Source organism: Notolepis coatsorum, assembly GCF_963971535.1.
Source record: "Notolepis coatsorum genome assembly, chromosome: 7".
Classification (NCBI taxonomy): domain Eukaryota; kingdom Metazoa; phylum Chordata; class Actinopteri; order Aulopiformes; family Paralepididae; genus Notolepis; species Notolepis coatsorum.
The window spans coordinates 103,544,315-103,561,612 of record NC_140171.1 but is presented as its reverse complement, the minus strand read 5'-3'; the positions used below and the strand labels follow the sequence as shown (position 1 = coordinate 103,561,612).

The window sequence follows — 17,298 nt, the reverse complement described above, 5'->3', positions numbered from 1 at the left end:
TCATGTATGTCATTAATGTCATGATATATCTGTATATATGTATGTCATAAATGTCATTATGAATTGAAAATGGGGGACCCTGACGTAAACAAGATGAAAGTATTTCTCTGGTCTGCATCCCCTTAACTCTTTCAGTGCCACTCACGAGATTTCTCGTTTTTTTTTATAGGTGGCTGCATGCCACTCACGAGATTTCTCTGAATTATTATTATTATTATTTTTTTGCGATCTGAAAAATTATTGCATCACCCGAGCCTACCCGAGTATAGCCGAGCTGCGCCGGTGATCACTGTGGAAAAAAGCGCCCCCTGTCGTCTCCCAGATGACATAAGTGATTTTGGAATGGACTCAATGAAAATGAATGGGGAAAAAAATCCGGTACTCCACATTTTCCAGTTCACTGATCCAGCCGGGGTTACCACAGTTCATTCTGGAGCCTCAGATCCCCGCGGATCATGGAGATCTACTGTGTCGCGTTGGATCCATACACGTATCGATTTTTTCGAATGGTGATCAGGAATTGGAATATACCAGTTGGATACCATCTGATGTCAGGTAAGGACTCTATGTTATCAGTGGTAGGATAATCGGAGTAAGTTTGATGAAGTTATAAGCTGTTTTGTGAAATGTCTTCTTTCGGTTTCACTGTAAAAGTCTGTGAGGAAATCAACGGAGCGATTATCAGTGCGCGGCCGTAATGTGCTTGCGTGCACGTATAATATTGATCATCTAGCGTTTATTTGAAAACGATTCATAAAAAGGCCGACGAATATCAACGTTGTGGAATATTCCACTAAAAGACGATTTTCATAGAATGCTCCAGAATGAGCTGTTTTTTATATCAAAACGGGGGCTTTTCTAACTGCTCTGAAACGGAAACGACGCGATAAAAAAACAATCTGTCTTCACAGCACTGACTGGAAAATAGTCTTTGATAATGCGATGGGCAGATTAGACACATAGCCATAATTTAAAACATAGATTAGGCGATATTAACGTTAACATTGGCGCCGATGGTGGCATTCAAGCGGTAAAACGGAAAACCAGGCGTGGCACTGAAAGAGTTAACAATTGTGTGTATTGAGCCCATTCTGCAATATGTTAGTTTTCAATCAATCAATCACATCACACAACAGTCTAATCGTTAACTATTGTGTGATGTCATTATTCAGTCTCATTCTTAACACTTTCAATGCCCAAAACGTGATAAGACGTTTTATCAGCCCAATGCCTGAATGCCCACGACGACAATTATCGTTTTATTTTTTTATTAGCGATCTGAATTCATATTTCATCAACCGAGTCTCCCGTTGGTATGCAGCCCCTGTAGGAGCTCAGATGTGAAAAAACCGCCCCCTATCGTCTCCCAGATGGTAATGCATGCTTTTGGAATGGACTCAATGAAAATGGATGAGAAAAGAAAAATCCGGAATCCACATTTTACTTCTCAGGCATGTAATCCGAGCCAATCGGATTAATTGTGGACCATCAGAACAGCGTTGAATATGTGTTTACAGTATGTAGCGTTGGATCAATAAAAGCGATCGATTTTTGGAATGGCGATCATGAATTGGAATGATCTTTTTGGAGAACATCTGATCTGAGGTAAGGAATCTATTTGACAAGTCTTGGGATAATCAGAGTTGTATTCGCTGAGATCTCAGCGCTCGCCCTATGTGTGTGTGGGCGATCGCTTTGAGGAAATCAGAGAATCGATTTTTCAGATCGCCTATATAGCATGCATACATACACATATACTATCGATAATCTAGCGTTTATTTGAAAACGATTCATAAATAGGCAGAAAAATGTCATGTATTCTAGAATATTCCAGTAAAGGGCGATTATCATGGAATATTTATATTTTCCTTGAAAACGAGGGCTTTTCAAACTGCTATAAAACTAAAATGAACCGATAAAAAAACAATCCGCTTCGACAATGTTGACTGGAAAACGAGTCATTGATAAGCGACGGGCAGATTAGACACATAGCCATAATTTTAAACATAGAATAGGCGTTATTAACGCAAACATTGAAGTGGATGGTGGGCATTCAAGCGGTAAATCAAGATTAAGCTTGGGCTCTGAAAGTGTTAACCATCAATATTTGTTAATTTTCTTACTCACCTCTGATATATAATGCCATATGTACTAATTTGCATTTTGCATCTGATCAAATAATACAACAATTTAATTAGAAAAATTAGACTAAATTTATGAACTTGAATGAACATTTATTCGTTTATATTATAAATAAAAAACTAACAAATCGAATGGAAAATAAATGTAGTTGTATGGCACTTAACAGCAGCATTTACCTCCATTTACCTCCTTGGCAAATAACCAGCTGTATTTAGTCTTCCAAAAGGTCCACTCAATACTAGCACTGTCAACCAGTAGCGCTGCTAGCTGCTGCGCTAACAGCATTAGTTGAGTGTTTACATAACGTTAAACTGGCTGCTTCTTCTTCACCAAATGGGTTGGAGTAGCGTTAGGCTATGTGTCCACCAGGGACGGTTTTTTCAAGGCGGACCGCTTTAAAAAATAAAAATAATAATAAAAAAAAGAAAGCTCGGAGTGTTTTTCTGAGGCTCGCGCCAGCCACGGCTCCGCCCCTTCCTCGATGGGTTACCTTGATGAGCGCGCTCCTTTCCAAAAAGTTGAACTAGTTTCAACTTTATGAGCTGGGAGCGCTCAAACCAAAAACGCTGCCGCCGAGAGCTCATAAAACGCAAGGCGCGGCTCTGGGAAGAGGAGCGCGCCTGTCGCTTCTCCAGCATAGAAATTAATGACAGAAAGGAGCGGACAACTCATAAAACGTCCGCTATGGACACAAGCCCTTAGACACGCTCATGGGCGACACATAGCGGCTTGGAGGTGAAACGCAGCCTATTCCACAACATTAATTACTCGGTTATTTTAAAAACTGAAAGACAAATATTATCTATTGACAATTTATTTAGGTAATATAAATAATACTAATTCGTATATTGAAAAAATATATATATATATAATTTTTTTTTTGAGAGACATGTATTGTTGACTATGGGGGCTCAGGCTCTATCTATGGGGGCTGAGCCCCCATTGGCCCCCACATAATTCGAACACTGCTTGCGGCACACGGAACAAGATAACAACTCACCACTACAGCCCCCCAGTAGCCTAGCCAGTCTCTTGAAACACTGCCATCTTCAAACGTCCACTCCTGAGTCCTCTCGAAACTTGCTTTTGTTAGGTGGCCCCGCTCATCATTTTCATCTGAGAAAACCGCGGTGGGTTTTCTTTTTAGCGGCCGGCTTACTCCTTCCATTTAACGGTATTAAGCTAGCGTTAGCTAATCGGTATAGCAGGCGTGCGTAACGTTACAGTGCAAGCAGGTGGTGGATGTGCCGTCGGTAAACAAGGAGAGATTGACGCGCGAGGAGATTGGGGCTGCAAAAAAAGGCGACTGTCGTAAGACCAAAACACACCGCAGTTTTAATTATTGTACATGACTATTTTGTTACCTGCCATGTGGCGGACAGACCTCTCATTGTCACTCGCCAAACCTAAAACCTGCCTGCCATTGCTTATGTGTTCCCAGTCTACAAATCATATTATACCAGGTAGCCAATTGACGGAAAATCCGTCTCAAGACGGAGCGCTTTAATCCCTGCGTTAAGAACAAGTCTATTACATACTACCCAGTCCATTTCCATTTAAATTAATGGAAATGTGTAAAGATGCAAATTAACCTGTAGGCCCCACCCCTACACACACCTCCATCTTGGGCACGAGCTTGCCACCAGTGGACTCAAACTCCTTCTGGTCGTGGCATGGTGGTTGGGCTTTGGTCTCTTGGCCTGGCAGGTCTGCGACAGCGCACTGGGAGTGCAGGTCGGCGCTGGCAGCTGAGGCTGGGGTGGGCACCCGGTTATCCAGACTGGCCCCGGGCTGAGACAGCTGAGAGGGTGGGGAGGAAAGGGAAGAGAGAAAAGAGACAAGAGACAAGAGAAAGAGAAAACATTAGTAGCTCATCATTTGGCCTGTTCACGTGCAGGGGGTGACACTAATGGCTTGTCTCCATTAGCTATGTTCAGCCTGACTGGGGCTATAGCCATGGCCAGGGTCTGGTAGGGTCGTGTCTCCATTGGGTTTCCTGTAAACTCTCCGGTTGCTAGGCAGCCTTTCAAAATGTAGACCACTAACTGTGGTACACAAGCTAAACCATGATGACACAACAGTCCCAGCTGGTTTTGGCCAGATTGTGAAAAGTGGCTCTCACCCGGGGACCAGCCAGGTTTGTCCTGGTTCTAAAGTCAATGGAGAGTGGAGTCGCTCACTGTGTGCCAGACAGGCCACAGCATGGCTAAACCCTGGCTAGTAGGGATGGGTACCGTTCACATTTTAACCGATACGGTACCGGTACCTGTGAATCGATATCTGTACCCAACGGTACCTTTTTTCGGTACTTTAGTCTCTAAAAATGTAATCGACCTACCTCAGTCGTGAGGTAGTTTTTTATTTTTATTTTTTAACGGTATCTCACGTGAATCGATACTTGGTAGTACCTTTAAAAGTACCGAATTCGGTACCCATCCCTACTGGCTAGTGGAGATGAGGCCACAGCACGGCTAAACCCTGGCTAGTGGAGACAAGGCCACAGCACGGCTAAACCCTGGCTAGTGGAGACAAGGCCACAGCACGGCTAAACCCTGGCTAGTGGAGACAAGGCCACAGCACGGCTAAACACTGGCTAGTGGAGACAAGGCCACAGCACGGCTAAACCCTGGCTAGTGGAGACAAGGCATACGACACAGCTAAACCCTGACTAGTGGAGACAAGGCATATGACACGGCTAAACCCTGGCTAGTGGAGACAAGGCATATGACACGGCATGAACATCTCTCGTTGCAATTAATCGCTCCCCAAAAGTCCACAGATGGGACATTCCATTGTGATGGATGCTATGAACAGAATGCCAGGTACGCAGTCAGAACACAGAAGGTGGGTGCAGGTGGAAGGACTGGTGAATGGCATTCAGAGGGATGGGGTTTGGGGCGGAGGGCATGCGGAGGGTCTCAGTCTCTCACCGGCGTGGTGGGGGGTGGAGGCGGGGGCTGTGTCTGTGCCGCCGCGGGGAGCTCCGCCTGGTTTTGGGGCTGGGCGGGACGGGGCGGGGTGGCTCCCTGGCCCGAGGCGGGGCCAGGGAGGGTGGGGGTGGAGCTGCGGCTGGAGGGACGGGGGTTAGTGCCCCCCCCAGCCGAGGAGGCGGGGGGAGGCGTGGAGTGCAAGGGGGTTTGGGAGGAGGCTAGCTGGAGGCCCAGTGAGGGGCCAAGTGCATTCAGTGGAAGGTTAGCGCTCTGCTGCTGCTGGAGGAGAGAAGGACACATGAAGGGCAGCATTCAGACCATATAGCAGACATTCAGACACCATATAGCAGACATTCAGACACCATATAGCAGACATTCAGACCATATAGCAGACATTCAGACACCATATAGCAGACATTCAGACACCATATAGCAGACATTCAGACCATATAGCAGACATTCAGACACCATATAGCAGACATTCAGACACCATATAGCAGACATTCAGACCATATAGCAGACATTCAGACACCATATAGCAGACATTCAGACACCATATAGCAGACATTCAGACCATATAGCAGACATTCAGACCATATAGCAGACATTCAGACACCATATAGCAGACATTCAGACACCATATAGCCGACATTCAGACCTTATAGCAGACATTCAGACACCATATAGCAGACATTCAGACACCATATAGCAGACATTCAGACACCATATAGGCAGACATTCAGACCATAGCAGACTAGGGCTGACCTTCGAAGCTTTTTTTGGCAATCGAAGCTTCGGGGCCGAGCTTCGATTTTAATATAATTCTAATTTAAAAAAAAATGTGGGACTTGTACAGCACTTGGTAAACTTTGTTGTTTTTAAATGTGCTCTATAAATAAAGTGGATTGGATTAATTAATTAAGTAGCCCCTTTCGTGACTGTGACGCAGCCAACAAGGTTTCACTCGGCTCCGCTGCCTGGGTGCAGTGGGGCTGCTCTCACAGCCAACGACATGACATTACATAATTATGTTGCAACCTTCGTCTATCAAGCAAACAATTATATAAATATTTATATGTAGTTGATGGAGACAAAGGCAGAATTCGACTTAATTAAGCACGTTTTATTAAGACATTTTTATATGGGTCGGGACACTTTAAAAAAGCAGCACAATGAACACAAATCTGTCCGACATAGTCTTAAATAACAAACGGCATTGCTTCGCTTTCCTTAACACTTTGACTGCCATGAAACGTGTTTTGACGTCATTGCGGGCCATGCTCAAGTTGCCGGAGGACGCTGTACAGCGTCCTTATATCAATATTTCAAAAATCTGCGATCGGATTCATATGTCCCCTCCGCTGGCCTGAGATCCACCAGCAGGACCCACTGAGCTCTCTGGCGGTTCAGGAGCGCCATCTGGTGGCCGATCGGCGCAATCGCTTTAACAGGAAGTGGCATAGAGGTTGTGCTAGACGTCCGTAGTACTTCCGGGCGCTCGCTATAGGTCCCGGGACTCTGGCTCGTCACGCTACACAGTGATCGATTGCCAATAACTCGATAAACAACATGATTTGGACGTATATATACCATTATACAAGCTGGAGATGGACCGGGTAAATTTACATCCCATAATGATAAGATTTCAACTCTACGATGATCGCCCAACGGCGCGCGGAGACTGGGGTGAGTTTGAGCGTGTAACGTTACCGTCTTCGATACTAACTGCTATTATCAACATTTGACCCACATTAGATGATTGGTATAACGCTGCCCACGGAATTATAAACGCCCCCTAGCCCATCCGGTCAACATCAGATGACGTGTAGTAACTTCTAGAAGTACGTCTAGTTGGAATTTTTTATATCGCGCTGATTGCCATAAAACTGTATTGCATCATCAATATAATGCATTTGGGGCTATAGATCACGTTCTGGAGAAAGCTGCAGAAAGAGATGAAAACATACTTATACATTAGACCATACTTTACTATGAATATGTGAATGAAAAAGTTTAACGTTGCTACACAATGAACAATACATATAGGACTTTGAATGGGCCCTAATAATGGCAATGTAGCAATAGAATTTTAAAAGTTATAGCCCTGCAAAGAAGGGGTACTTCTCCATAGACAAATAGAGCTGGCAATCTATGGTATATCATGAATTTAACCCAAGGCAACCAAAGTGTTAACAAACAAATTAAATAAATTTAATTGTAGGCCTATGCCTTCATTTGAGGCTTAATAAAAATTACACACACAATTAGGCTACTACACACAATCGGTCAGTGTAGACGAATATGAAAATATCTTAAACGAACGGCAACTTAGTTAAATTGAACAAACATTTATTCTAAGCCGTCATTTGAGGTTTAATAAAAGGAAACAATGAATTCAAGGCTACAATACCTGAGCTTTGATTGGCCTATAAAGGATAGTGCTGCTACTCACGGTTATCCTCAACCCGCTTTAGGTTGTGTGCCAAAAATACCAATGTGTCTACATTATTTGGCAACAGAGAACTTCTTGATTTGTTTACAATAAATCCAGCTTTAGAAAAGATGCGCTCTGAAGGGGTTGAAGTGGCAGGGATGGAAAGAAAACGCTTTGCTACAGTTGCCACGGTGCGCATTTATTCTGCACCAGCCCAGCGGTCCACCTTTATCCGTTTTGGTTCTGTCTTTTGATCACTTCTCCACGTGGTGCTGCATCTTCATCCATAGACGGAAGGAGGTCGCATTCTCTCTCTGTCCGTTCTATGCCTCTTTTCCGCTGGCGCCGACTCACTGCCTCCTTCATCCCGTCATCGTCAGTTGGTGGCGGTGCCAGGTGCTCAGCCAACGTAATCACCTCCGTGTACACATGTTCCTTTTCCTCGTCGGATAGCCAGCTTAGTTGCTTGAAGCGGGGGTCAGTGGCTGCGCTGAGGACAGTAGCTTCAGTCGCATCTGAAAGTCGCCACCTCCTATCAATTTCGTCCACCAGTTTACCTTTCAGAGCTTTTGTGGTGGGGCTGTCACTGTCGTCATCTTGCAGGTGTCTTCTTTTCAAATTTGTCAGCATTGGCGCTACTGCAGACAAGGACACATTTTCTTCTTTTGACAATAGTTCAGTCAAAGTGATGAAGGGCTTAAGAATGGCAACAGTTTCCTCTGCGATGACCCACTGGGCTGTTGTCAGGTCCAGTGTTCGGTCAGCTCTTTTGGTGACGATTGGGTCAGACAGGACAGCTGAAATGGGCCACCGTTGTTCAAGAAGACGCTCCAGCATAAAACAAGTCGAGTCCCAGCGTGTTGCAACTTCTTGAATGAGTTTGTGGCTTGGGACTTGTTGTATGTTCTGTTTTTCTTTTAACGCCGCAGTTGCTTTCGCACTTTTCTTAAAGTACGCCACAAGTCGCCTTGCAGCAGCCACGGTACGGTGTACTGGGTCGTGTCTTAGTGCTGCATTAACGCAAAGCTGACGTGTGTGTCCAGCACAGCGCACTCCCCTGACAGTCCCCCACGCCTCCTCCTCCTGCAGCTTCTGAGTGCACAGAATCATATTAGCAGCATTGTCGTGCACAACCGCAACTCTTTTCTCTGCAGGTATAGCATATGCATCGACCGCCTCTCCCAGTCTCTGTGCAATATTTTGAGCTGTGTGACTCTCCTCCATTGACGTAGTCTCTAAGGTCGCTTTCACACAGGGGCTGTTTGGTCCGGACTTTCGGACCAGAATTCGATAGTCCGGTTTTTCGTGTCTGTGTGAATGCGCGTCGAACTCGGTTCGCGGACCAAACAGTCGAACTCTGGTCCGCCTGAAAACGTCGGTCTCGGTTCGGCTTCATCGAACCAAACGCGAACCAAATATAGGAAGTGATTATTATTACCACTGCTCGCAGCACTCACTGCAAAACAAGCACACTGCATCTAATCTCTCTATCTATCTATCTATCTATCTATATATCTGTGCATCTTGGGAAGAAGGAAGAAAAAACGCGGCTTATTATTATTACCGAGGAGCGCGGCTTATTATATTATTAATAAAACAGCTACTTGTGGGCACTCATAAAAACACTGTGGTCTACAAGTTGTTTAGCGAGAGGATGGTGGTAATGTGCTTCAATAGAACAATGGATCAATGCCATGTCAAAACTCGGCTCCGCTGATCTGGAGGGCTCCGCAGTCCACACACGCACACGCGCGCGCACACACGGGATCGCAGCCACACACACATTTCCACTGTCCAATAGACAAGCGCCCTTTTCGACCGCGTGACATTGTTCAGAAGGTCTCGGTCCGCCTGACAGATTTCTATGTGAAAGCAGGCGAACCAAATGAAGAATGCAACAATGTTGCAACTTCACCCCCAGAACCGCACCGAGTCCACCAAAACTATATGTAAAAGCGACCCAACACAGTTCTTCATTCCCCAGTCATTGTTTATCATATGAGCTGTCACCGTCATGTACGCTTCCATCTGTAGACTGGTCCATATATCCGTTGTGAAACTAATTGCAGAGCACTTCTCAATGTCGCTGCGCACTTCATCCCGTATGCATCTGTGCTGGTCTGTAAGCGCATAGGAGATAGCCTCTCGTGTCGGCAAAGTATACGCTGGCTCCAGTGTTTTGATTAGGCGTTTAAACTAGGGCTGTCAGTTTATCGCGTTATGAAAATGAACTCAAAATTAATAAAAAAAATAAAAATAAAAAAATAATAATAATAATAATAATAATAATAATAATAATAATAATAATAATAATAATAATAAACATAAAAAAATATAAAAATGTATCTCATTCATTCCATAAGAACGTAGAATACACATTTACAGACTTTTTTTAATATGGTCCATTTTAATGTTCTTGGTATCTGATTCTAGGAACATTTATGGATCTCAGGGAATGTATTCCCAGTGTCAGAAATACTGTGTCCGTTACTAGGCTTGAGTAAATTGTAATGAACCAAATGAGAATATCAATAAGCTTTTAATTTATCTTTGACTGTGAATAACACCATGCTCAAATTGACCAGACCTGAAAAATCTAAGCAAATGAATAAATGGAAGATGATTAAACAGAAGGTTTTGTAGATACAGTACTGAATTCTGCCATCCGGACACATGCAATTTGAAATAGGATTATAGAATATAGAATATCAGGCCTAAAATGGTTATGAAATTAAAATGTGATTAATTAGATTAATTAATTACAAATCCTGTAATTAATTAGATTAATTTTTTTAATCGCCTGACAGCACTAGTTTAAACCCTTTCCCTTCCATGATATTTATAGGTCTCATGTCTTCCACAATAAACAAAACTAAAGCCTTGCTTATGGCTTGCCGTAAGCTTCTTAGTCAGCGTGTCACCAATGGTTGTTTGTCGTGAGGTGTCGGCTGAGCCTGACGTCGAAGCATCCGTTTTTTTCAGACAATGCACCTACAAAAGCAGATGATTACAATTAAATTAGGCAACTTGGTAACACAACATTAGTCATAGCAGCATAGGCATAGCCTTATTAATGTTTTGTGTGGCGTCACCGTCGTGTACAACAATACTTACGTTTTTTAGGTGATTTGACTAAGTCGTTGTAGAGTTGTGATATGCCAATTTCTTCTGGCATATCTGGCACTCTGCTTTTTGGGTGTTGTCTTTGCATATTTTAAAGTGTAACCACACGTCTGATGACTTCTTCGACATGTCTGCTGCACATGTCCTTGTTGTTTTCAACACAGATAATCTCCACGTGCTTGTTGTAGAGAGGTGGAGTCGAGGCGCCGCTTACTTTCGTTTCATTGGAATGGAGGCCCAAGATTTTGGAGGTGGGAAGATTTGAGGAAACTATTTTTTTTCTTTTTTTTTTAAACATATTTTTTTTCCATGTTCGAATCTCATGCCATCGAACGAAGCTTCGAAGTATTTAAGACAGCCCTATAGCAGACATTCAGACACCATATAGCTGACATTCAGACACTATAGACAGACATTCAGACCATATAGCAGACATTCAGACCATATAGGCACTGGCAGACATTCAGACACCATATAGCAGACATTCAGACACCATATAGCACCATATAGCAGACATTCAGACACCATATAGCAGACATTCAGACCATATAGCAACATTCAGACACCATATAGCAGACATTCAGACACTATATAGCAGACATTCAGAGTGACACCATATACTGTAGCAGACATTCAGACACCATATAGCAGACATTCAGACACCATATAGCAGACATTCGGACACCATATAGGCAGACATTCAGAGTGACACCCTTTTCGACCGCGTGACACCATATACTGTAGCAGACATTCAGACACCATATAGCAGACATTCAGACACCATATAGCAGACATTCGGACACCATATAGCAGACATTCAGACACCATATAGCAGACATTCAGACACCATATAGCAGACATTCAGACACCATATAGGCAGACATTCGGACACCATATAGCAGACATTCAGACTGTTGTGAAGGGCCAGATTAAACCGAATATATATATTTATTTATATATATATATTTAATTGTATTTGTATATTCTCTAATATTCCCTGATATCCCTTGTATATTCCTTGTACAATATGCATTGAATATCCAATCTAGCCTACTGAACATCCCATAATAGTCTCCATTCTACTATTGGTCGAGACCTTGGTGCCAGGCTGCCATACCCCCCAGACCCAGTGCAAACGTACCGCTCAACATGTACGAACAAGTCCTAGTTCCGCGTAGGAATCTGGCTACCGCACCACTAATGGTACTATTTGTTCATAGTGCGTATATATACTGCGCTACTAAAGTAGGACCTTCCTTTTAGTCCAGTTTCTTACCCTCCAATAGAGTGACAGACGTAAAGCCTCCCCGCGACGCCACGTGTGGGAGTAAGGCCAAGTTCGGCCTACCATCGGTATTGAGACATCGTGTATATTAATATTTGAATAGTCATATTTGGCACTATATCGTCGAGTTGGACGTAGTCTATTAAGCTAATAATAGTCTATTCATATGTAGTGCTTCGTGCGGTGAGAATACTATCGTAGTCAGTACCCCCATCGTTTCGGGTAGAACTGGCTGCTTATCCAGGGTGGCCGACCCCATGTGAGGCTGCACCCGAGGAGCCCCAGAGCCGACGAGCGAGTGGACCTGCATACCGGATTATTCTACCGATGACAGCCCGCCTTCCCAGGCACGGATTATGCTTTGTATACAGTGATTATTCTATGGATAAAGACCAACACTGCCGTGTGTTGGAAACCCCCCCCCCGGAGAGGACGACAGGTGAGGAGACGCTCTACACGACGAGGTCGCTTCACGTCTCTCCATCGTGGACCGGAGGAAGCCGGCCCACAGAGAGTCCAACTGCTTTCATCTGTGGATCGAGGATCGCTGAGGCACCGAGCCGCACAACCGTGGGTTCTCCCAGGATACCCTCGGCCAGACGGATACAGCCAGACTCTACCCCCCCCCCCCCCCTTCTCCAGTTGTCTTACAAGCGACCGGAATCCCCCCCTAGTGTATCCAGTTCTATAATCATTAAAGTATCATTGCTATTATTCCTTAAATATTCCAGGTTGTATATTTACCGCCTGCGCCACCAGAGATTGGACGTTCTCTATTGATATACCAACGAATACTCATTTGCCATAAAAGTGCATCCTATTTCAAATCATAAATGTAATTAAGTGATTGCTCTACATACCTTTTGCTATGTATTAATTATTATTAAACGCAGACTTTCGACTTGGTACATTTGTGTTGGATCGTTTCATCTACGTGGGAGTGTTTACCATAATTATTTATGCCTAGTACTGGGTGGCCAGAGTCTAAAGTACAAGAGGTAGTGGTAGTAAGTATCATATCTAACAATACAGTCAGGGAATTGTACCCCTCAGTTACAATTGGTCCTTCGAGCCGGATGGTAATTAGTGTAATATTAATATAGTGTTATTAATATTGAAATGGCCTATGATGAACACTCCACGAAACGATCCTCCTAACCAACGCCCGCAGCGCGAACGACGGCTCCCTCAGTACTTAGAGGCTTACGCTGTCAGTCAACAACCTAGTCTTCTACTAACAGTAAACGCGGTAAAACTAGAAAGTAAAAGTATGTCTAACCCCAACGCCCAGACTACCCCGACCATAGAGGCCCCTACGGGTTCTAATGTAACTGACCAAGCTCACGGTGGGGACCAGTGGGAACCAGACATGACTTCACACCCCGCCAGTACTGAAGTAGTCCCCGATGAGTCCCGGGAGGAATACAACGCTACCGAGAGAGAACTCGGCACGGAAGAAGACGGGGAGAGCACCGTGGAGATAGAGCTCCAAGGCTCCGCAAGGAGTACCCCGAGGGAAGGCTCCCCTATACAACCGCCTTCTCCCAGCGAGGCAGAGAGGACCCTACAGCAGGCTTTCCTCATCAGCCTGAACGCCGCTGCTGAACGCGACCGACTGCAGATCCAGCAGCGGAGCGAAGAAGAGCATATACGTCTAGAAATAAGACGCATTCAGATGGAAGAGAATGTGGCCCGAGACCGAGCAGACAGCCAGCGAGCAGCTGCTGGTGCTCTACGGGACGCAGAGCGCGACAGACAGCAAGCGCAACTAATAGAACAGCTGATCAGACGGACAATACCCTCTCCCTCCGCCAGAGGCTCCAGGAACTCGTCTAGACACACCTCCAGGGCGGCATTCCCTAGCCGAGTAAACAACCCTGAACTTGACCAACAGACGAGGTCTATACCCCCCACAGACCACCTCCCCCCACCGGTCCAAGCGAGACCTAGCAACCGGGAAGGAGCAGCATATCCTGTGGAGAGGCTAAACCAGAGACTACAAGCACTGGATGACCTAACTGAAGACGAAGAGGAAGAGGAGGAGAACCACGCCCGACGACAGCACAGTACTCTACCGGACCAGGAGGTCCGGTACAGCCCAGGCTATACTCCCGCGGAGCTGCGCTACAGACCCCCGACTCTATACACGGGTGAGCACGACGCACGACCCGCACCGAGGAACAGCACCTGGACAAGCGGGCCATGGTACACTGCCGGTACCAGCCCATACCAAGGAGCGGGAGGAGACTCGCCTAGGAGGCCTCTCCCCCAACGCTCGCCGATGTATCCACAGTCAGCGTCATACATTGGCACGCCTATGGTACCCGACTTCACCCAAGAGAACCGGGCCCAGTATACAGAACTCCGCATGTGTCTGGAGACCATGTTGGTGGATGTATTGGATGAACGCCATAAATACGCCATCCTACTGAAGCACTTAAAGGTACCCCGCGCACATAATATAGCGCTCGCCTACGCGACTTCCACCACCCCATACACAGCAGCGCTGGTAGCATTGGACCAGAGGTATGGGCGCATATGGGATTACGTGATCCAGGAGATCCGACACATCGACCGCTTACCCCCAGCAATAGACAATCGAGCACTGGACGACCTGTCCATCAGAGTGCAGTCCCTGGTAGGGATGTTGGGAGCGCAGAGAGAGAAGGGGAGGCATGAACTTTACGCCAACTCAAATGTGGAAAGGATCTTGGAGAAGCTGCCGCCCGCTCGACAGGAGCGTTTTAGGCGGCAGAGACCACCGAGACCCGAATGGCCCCGAACCGAACCTCCTCGATCTAGCAGACTTCCTGGCGAGAGAAGTCAGCAGCCTACGGCTAGATACATTCGGACGGAGCACCCCTGGCTCCAGAGAAGGAACCAGACGACTAAATGATGGAAGAAGATCGGTGACTGTGATGCACCAATCGGAGTCAGTACCGAGCAGCAGGAGCCACAGTACCCCCTCCAGAACGGAGAAGTGGAAGATAGTGTGCCCCTACTGTGAGAAAGAACACTGGCTAGCGCAATGTGACTCCTTCCCCAAGCTGAACGCGGAGGAAGCAAGTCAATGGATAAAGTCCAACAAGCGCTGTTTTCGCTGTGCGCGCTCACACATGGCAGCCGAATGCCGCTTAAAGAAAAGGTGTACCAAGTGCGATGGAGCCCATCTGGACATACTTCACGACAGTAACAGACGGCGCCCTTCACCCGCACCATCCAGCAGCAAAGCGAGCGTCATGTACATCGATCCCGCCAGCAGCAGTGGAGCCCGAGTACTCCTAAAAGTAGTGCGTGTGACACTAAGCTACCAGAATAAAGTCCTGGACACTTACGCCGTCCTCGATGACGGGTCAGAGAAGACCCTTCTGCTCGCCTCCGCTGCGGCCCAGCTAGGGCTGCGGGGAAGCGAAACCCAAATGACAATTCGGACAATAAGACGAGATTTGAAGACGATAAAGGGCGAGAATGTCTCATTCTCTATCGCAGCAAGCGGCCAGCCTGAGCGACGGTACCAGATTACAGACGCTTTCACCAGCCAAGAAATAGGACTGTCGCGGTACACATACCCCGTCGCCAAGCTGATGGAGAAATATGCACATCTGCGCAAGTTACCGATCCCGCTCATAGACAATGCTATGCCGACCCTGTTGATAGGCTCCGACCATGCAGACCTCATTGTCCCGATAGACCGGGTTCATACCGGACCCCGAGGCTGTCCTGCAGCAGTCGAGACCCGTTTGGGATGGACTCTCCAAGGCCCGCTCGCCAAATCTCTCAACCGAAGTACAGCCACTAGATGTCTCCACTCCCGAGTCACAGAGGGAGAAACCGCACTCCTGCAACACGTAGAGCGGCTATGGACCTTGGAACAAATGCCCTTTAAGAACGGAAAGAAAGACATTCGCTCTAAAGATGACATTTACGCCATTCACCTCCTCGAGACAGGGACCAAGAGAGTCCCGGTCAACGGCGTGTTGAGATACGCCACGCCACTCCTGCGGCGAGAAGGAATGCCTACTTTCCACGCCCAGACAGACGCCACAGAACGGTACCTGCTGAACACGGAGCGGCGCTTAGCCAAGAACCCCGCCCAAGAGAGTGTATACCGCGCCGAGATTGAGAAGCTCATCACAGCGGGACACGTCACAAAGATGGACATTAAAGAGGCTGACCAGACCACTGAATCGTGGTACGTGCCTCACCACAAGGTCCATCACAACGGTAAAGACCGCATAGTATTTAACTGCAGCTACCAGATCGGATCCCAAAATCTGAATAAAGAGTTACTGCCCGGTCCCACACTCGGCCCCTCCCTACTCGGCGTTCTACTCCGCTTCCGCCAGGAAAAGGTGGCCATCAGCGGGGACATTAAAGGAATGTTCCTGCAGGTGAGATTAGTAGAGGAGGACAAGCCCCTGTTACGGTTCCTATGGAGAGAGAAGCCAGGAGATGAGCACCCAGCCATCTACCAATGGGAAGTCCTCCCCTTCGGAACGACGTGCAGCCCCTGCTGTGCTACATTTGCACTACAGAAACATGTAGCAGAGGACCCAGCAGCGGACGAAGAGGTCCGACACAGCGTAAAGAACAGCTTCTACGTAGACAACTGTCTACAAAGCCTTTCAACCCAGGAAGAAGCCGAGGCTCTCCTGATTAAACTCCGCGCCTCATTGATCAAAGGCGGCTTTGATCTCAGGCAGTGGGCCAGCAGCGATCCGCAAGTACTGCGCAGCCTCTCCTCCGAGGACAAGGCAGCCAGCAGCGAGACCTGGATGGCTACAATCCCGGGAGAAGCCCAGGAGATGACCCTGGGATTGGTGTGGCGATTCAAAACAGATTCGCTTCACTACAGACACAAGCCCCTGACTACGGAGCAGGGAAGGCCGGCGGCGGCGCCGACCACCAGACGGAGTGTGTACACAACACTCGCCCGACAATATGACCCGCTAGGATGTATTCTACCGTACACCACCAGGGCAAAAATGATTGTACGAGCATTGTGGGACAAGGACCAGGGCTGGGACGACCCCATTCCCGCACACCTTGCATCCACCTGGAGAGAGTGGGAGATGGAGCTCCACTCACTCCCAGGCGTTAATATGCGCCGAAGCTACTTCCCACCCACGGTGAGGCCAGAGACATGTAAAATGGACTTACACGTCTTCAGTGACGCCTCAGAGGTCGCATACGGATCAGTAGCCTACTTGCGGGCCCAAGAAGAGGGGGGAGAGATCTACACAGCATTTGTCCTCGCCCGCTCGAGAATAGCCCCACGCAAGCAACAATCTATCCCACGTCTAGAGCTCTGCGCAGCCCTAGCCGGAGCGCACCTAGCCACGCTCATCCAACGTGAGCTCACCATACCGGTGTCTAGAACAATC

General features: G+C 46.9%; 1 protein-coding gene across 2 annotated transcripts in view; it reads right to left on the bottom strand.

Moving 5' to 3' along the window:
* The window catches only part of crebbpa (CREB binding lysine acetyltransferase a), a 305,190-nt gene that overhangs the window by 59,992 nt on the left and 227,900 nt on the right, over positions 1 to 17,298 (bottom strand). The window contains exons 14-15 of one of the 2 annotated variants that reach the window (XM_084318719.1): positions 5,073 to 5,351; positions 3,760 to 3,942 (exon numbers count right to left, since the gene is read on the bottom strand). In XM_084318719.1, the coding sequence (XP_084174845.1) occupies positions 3,760 to 3,942; positions 5,073 to 5,351 (462 nt within the window). The remainder of the gene's footprint in view (positions 1 to 3,759; positions 3,943 to 5,072; positions 5,352 to 17,298) is intronic. The other variant, XM_084318720.1, reaches the window with a different exon arrangement.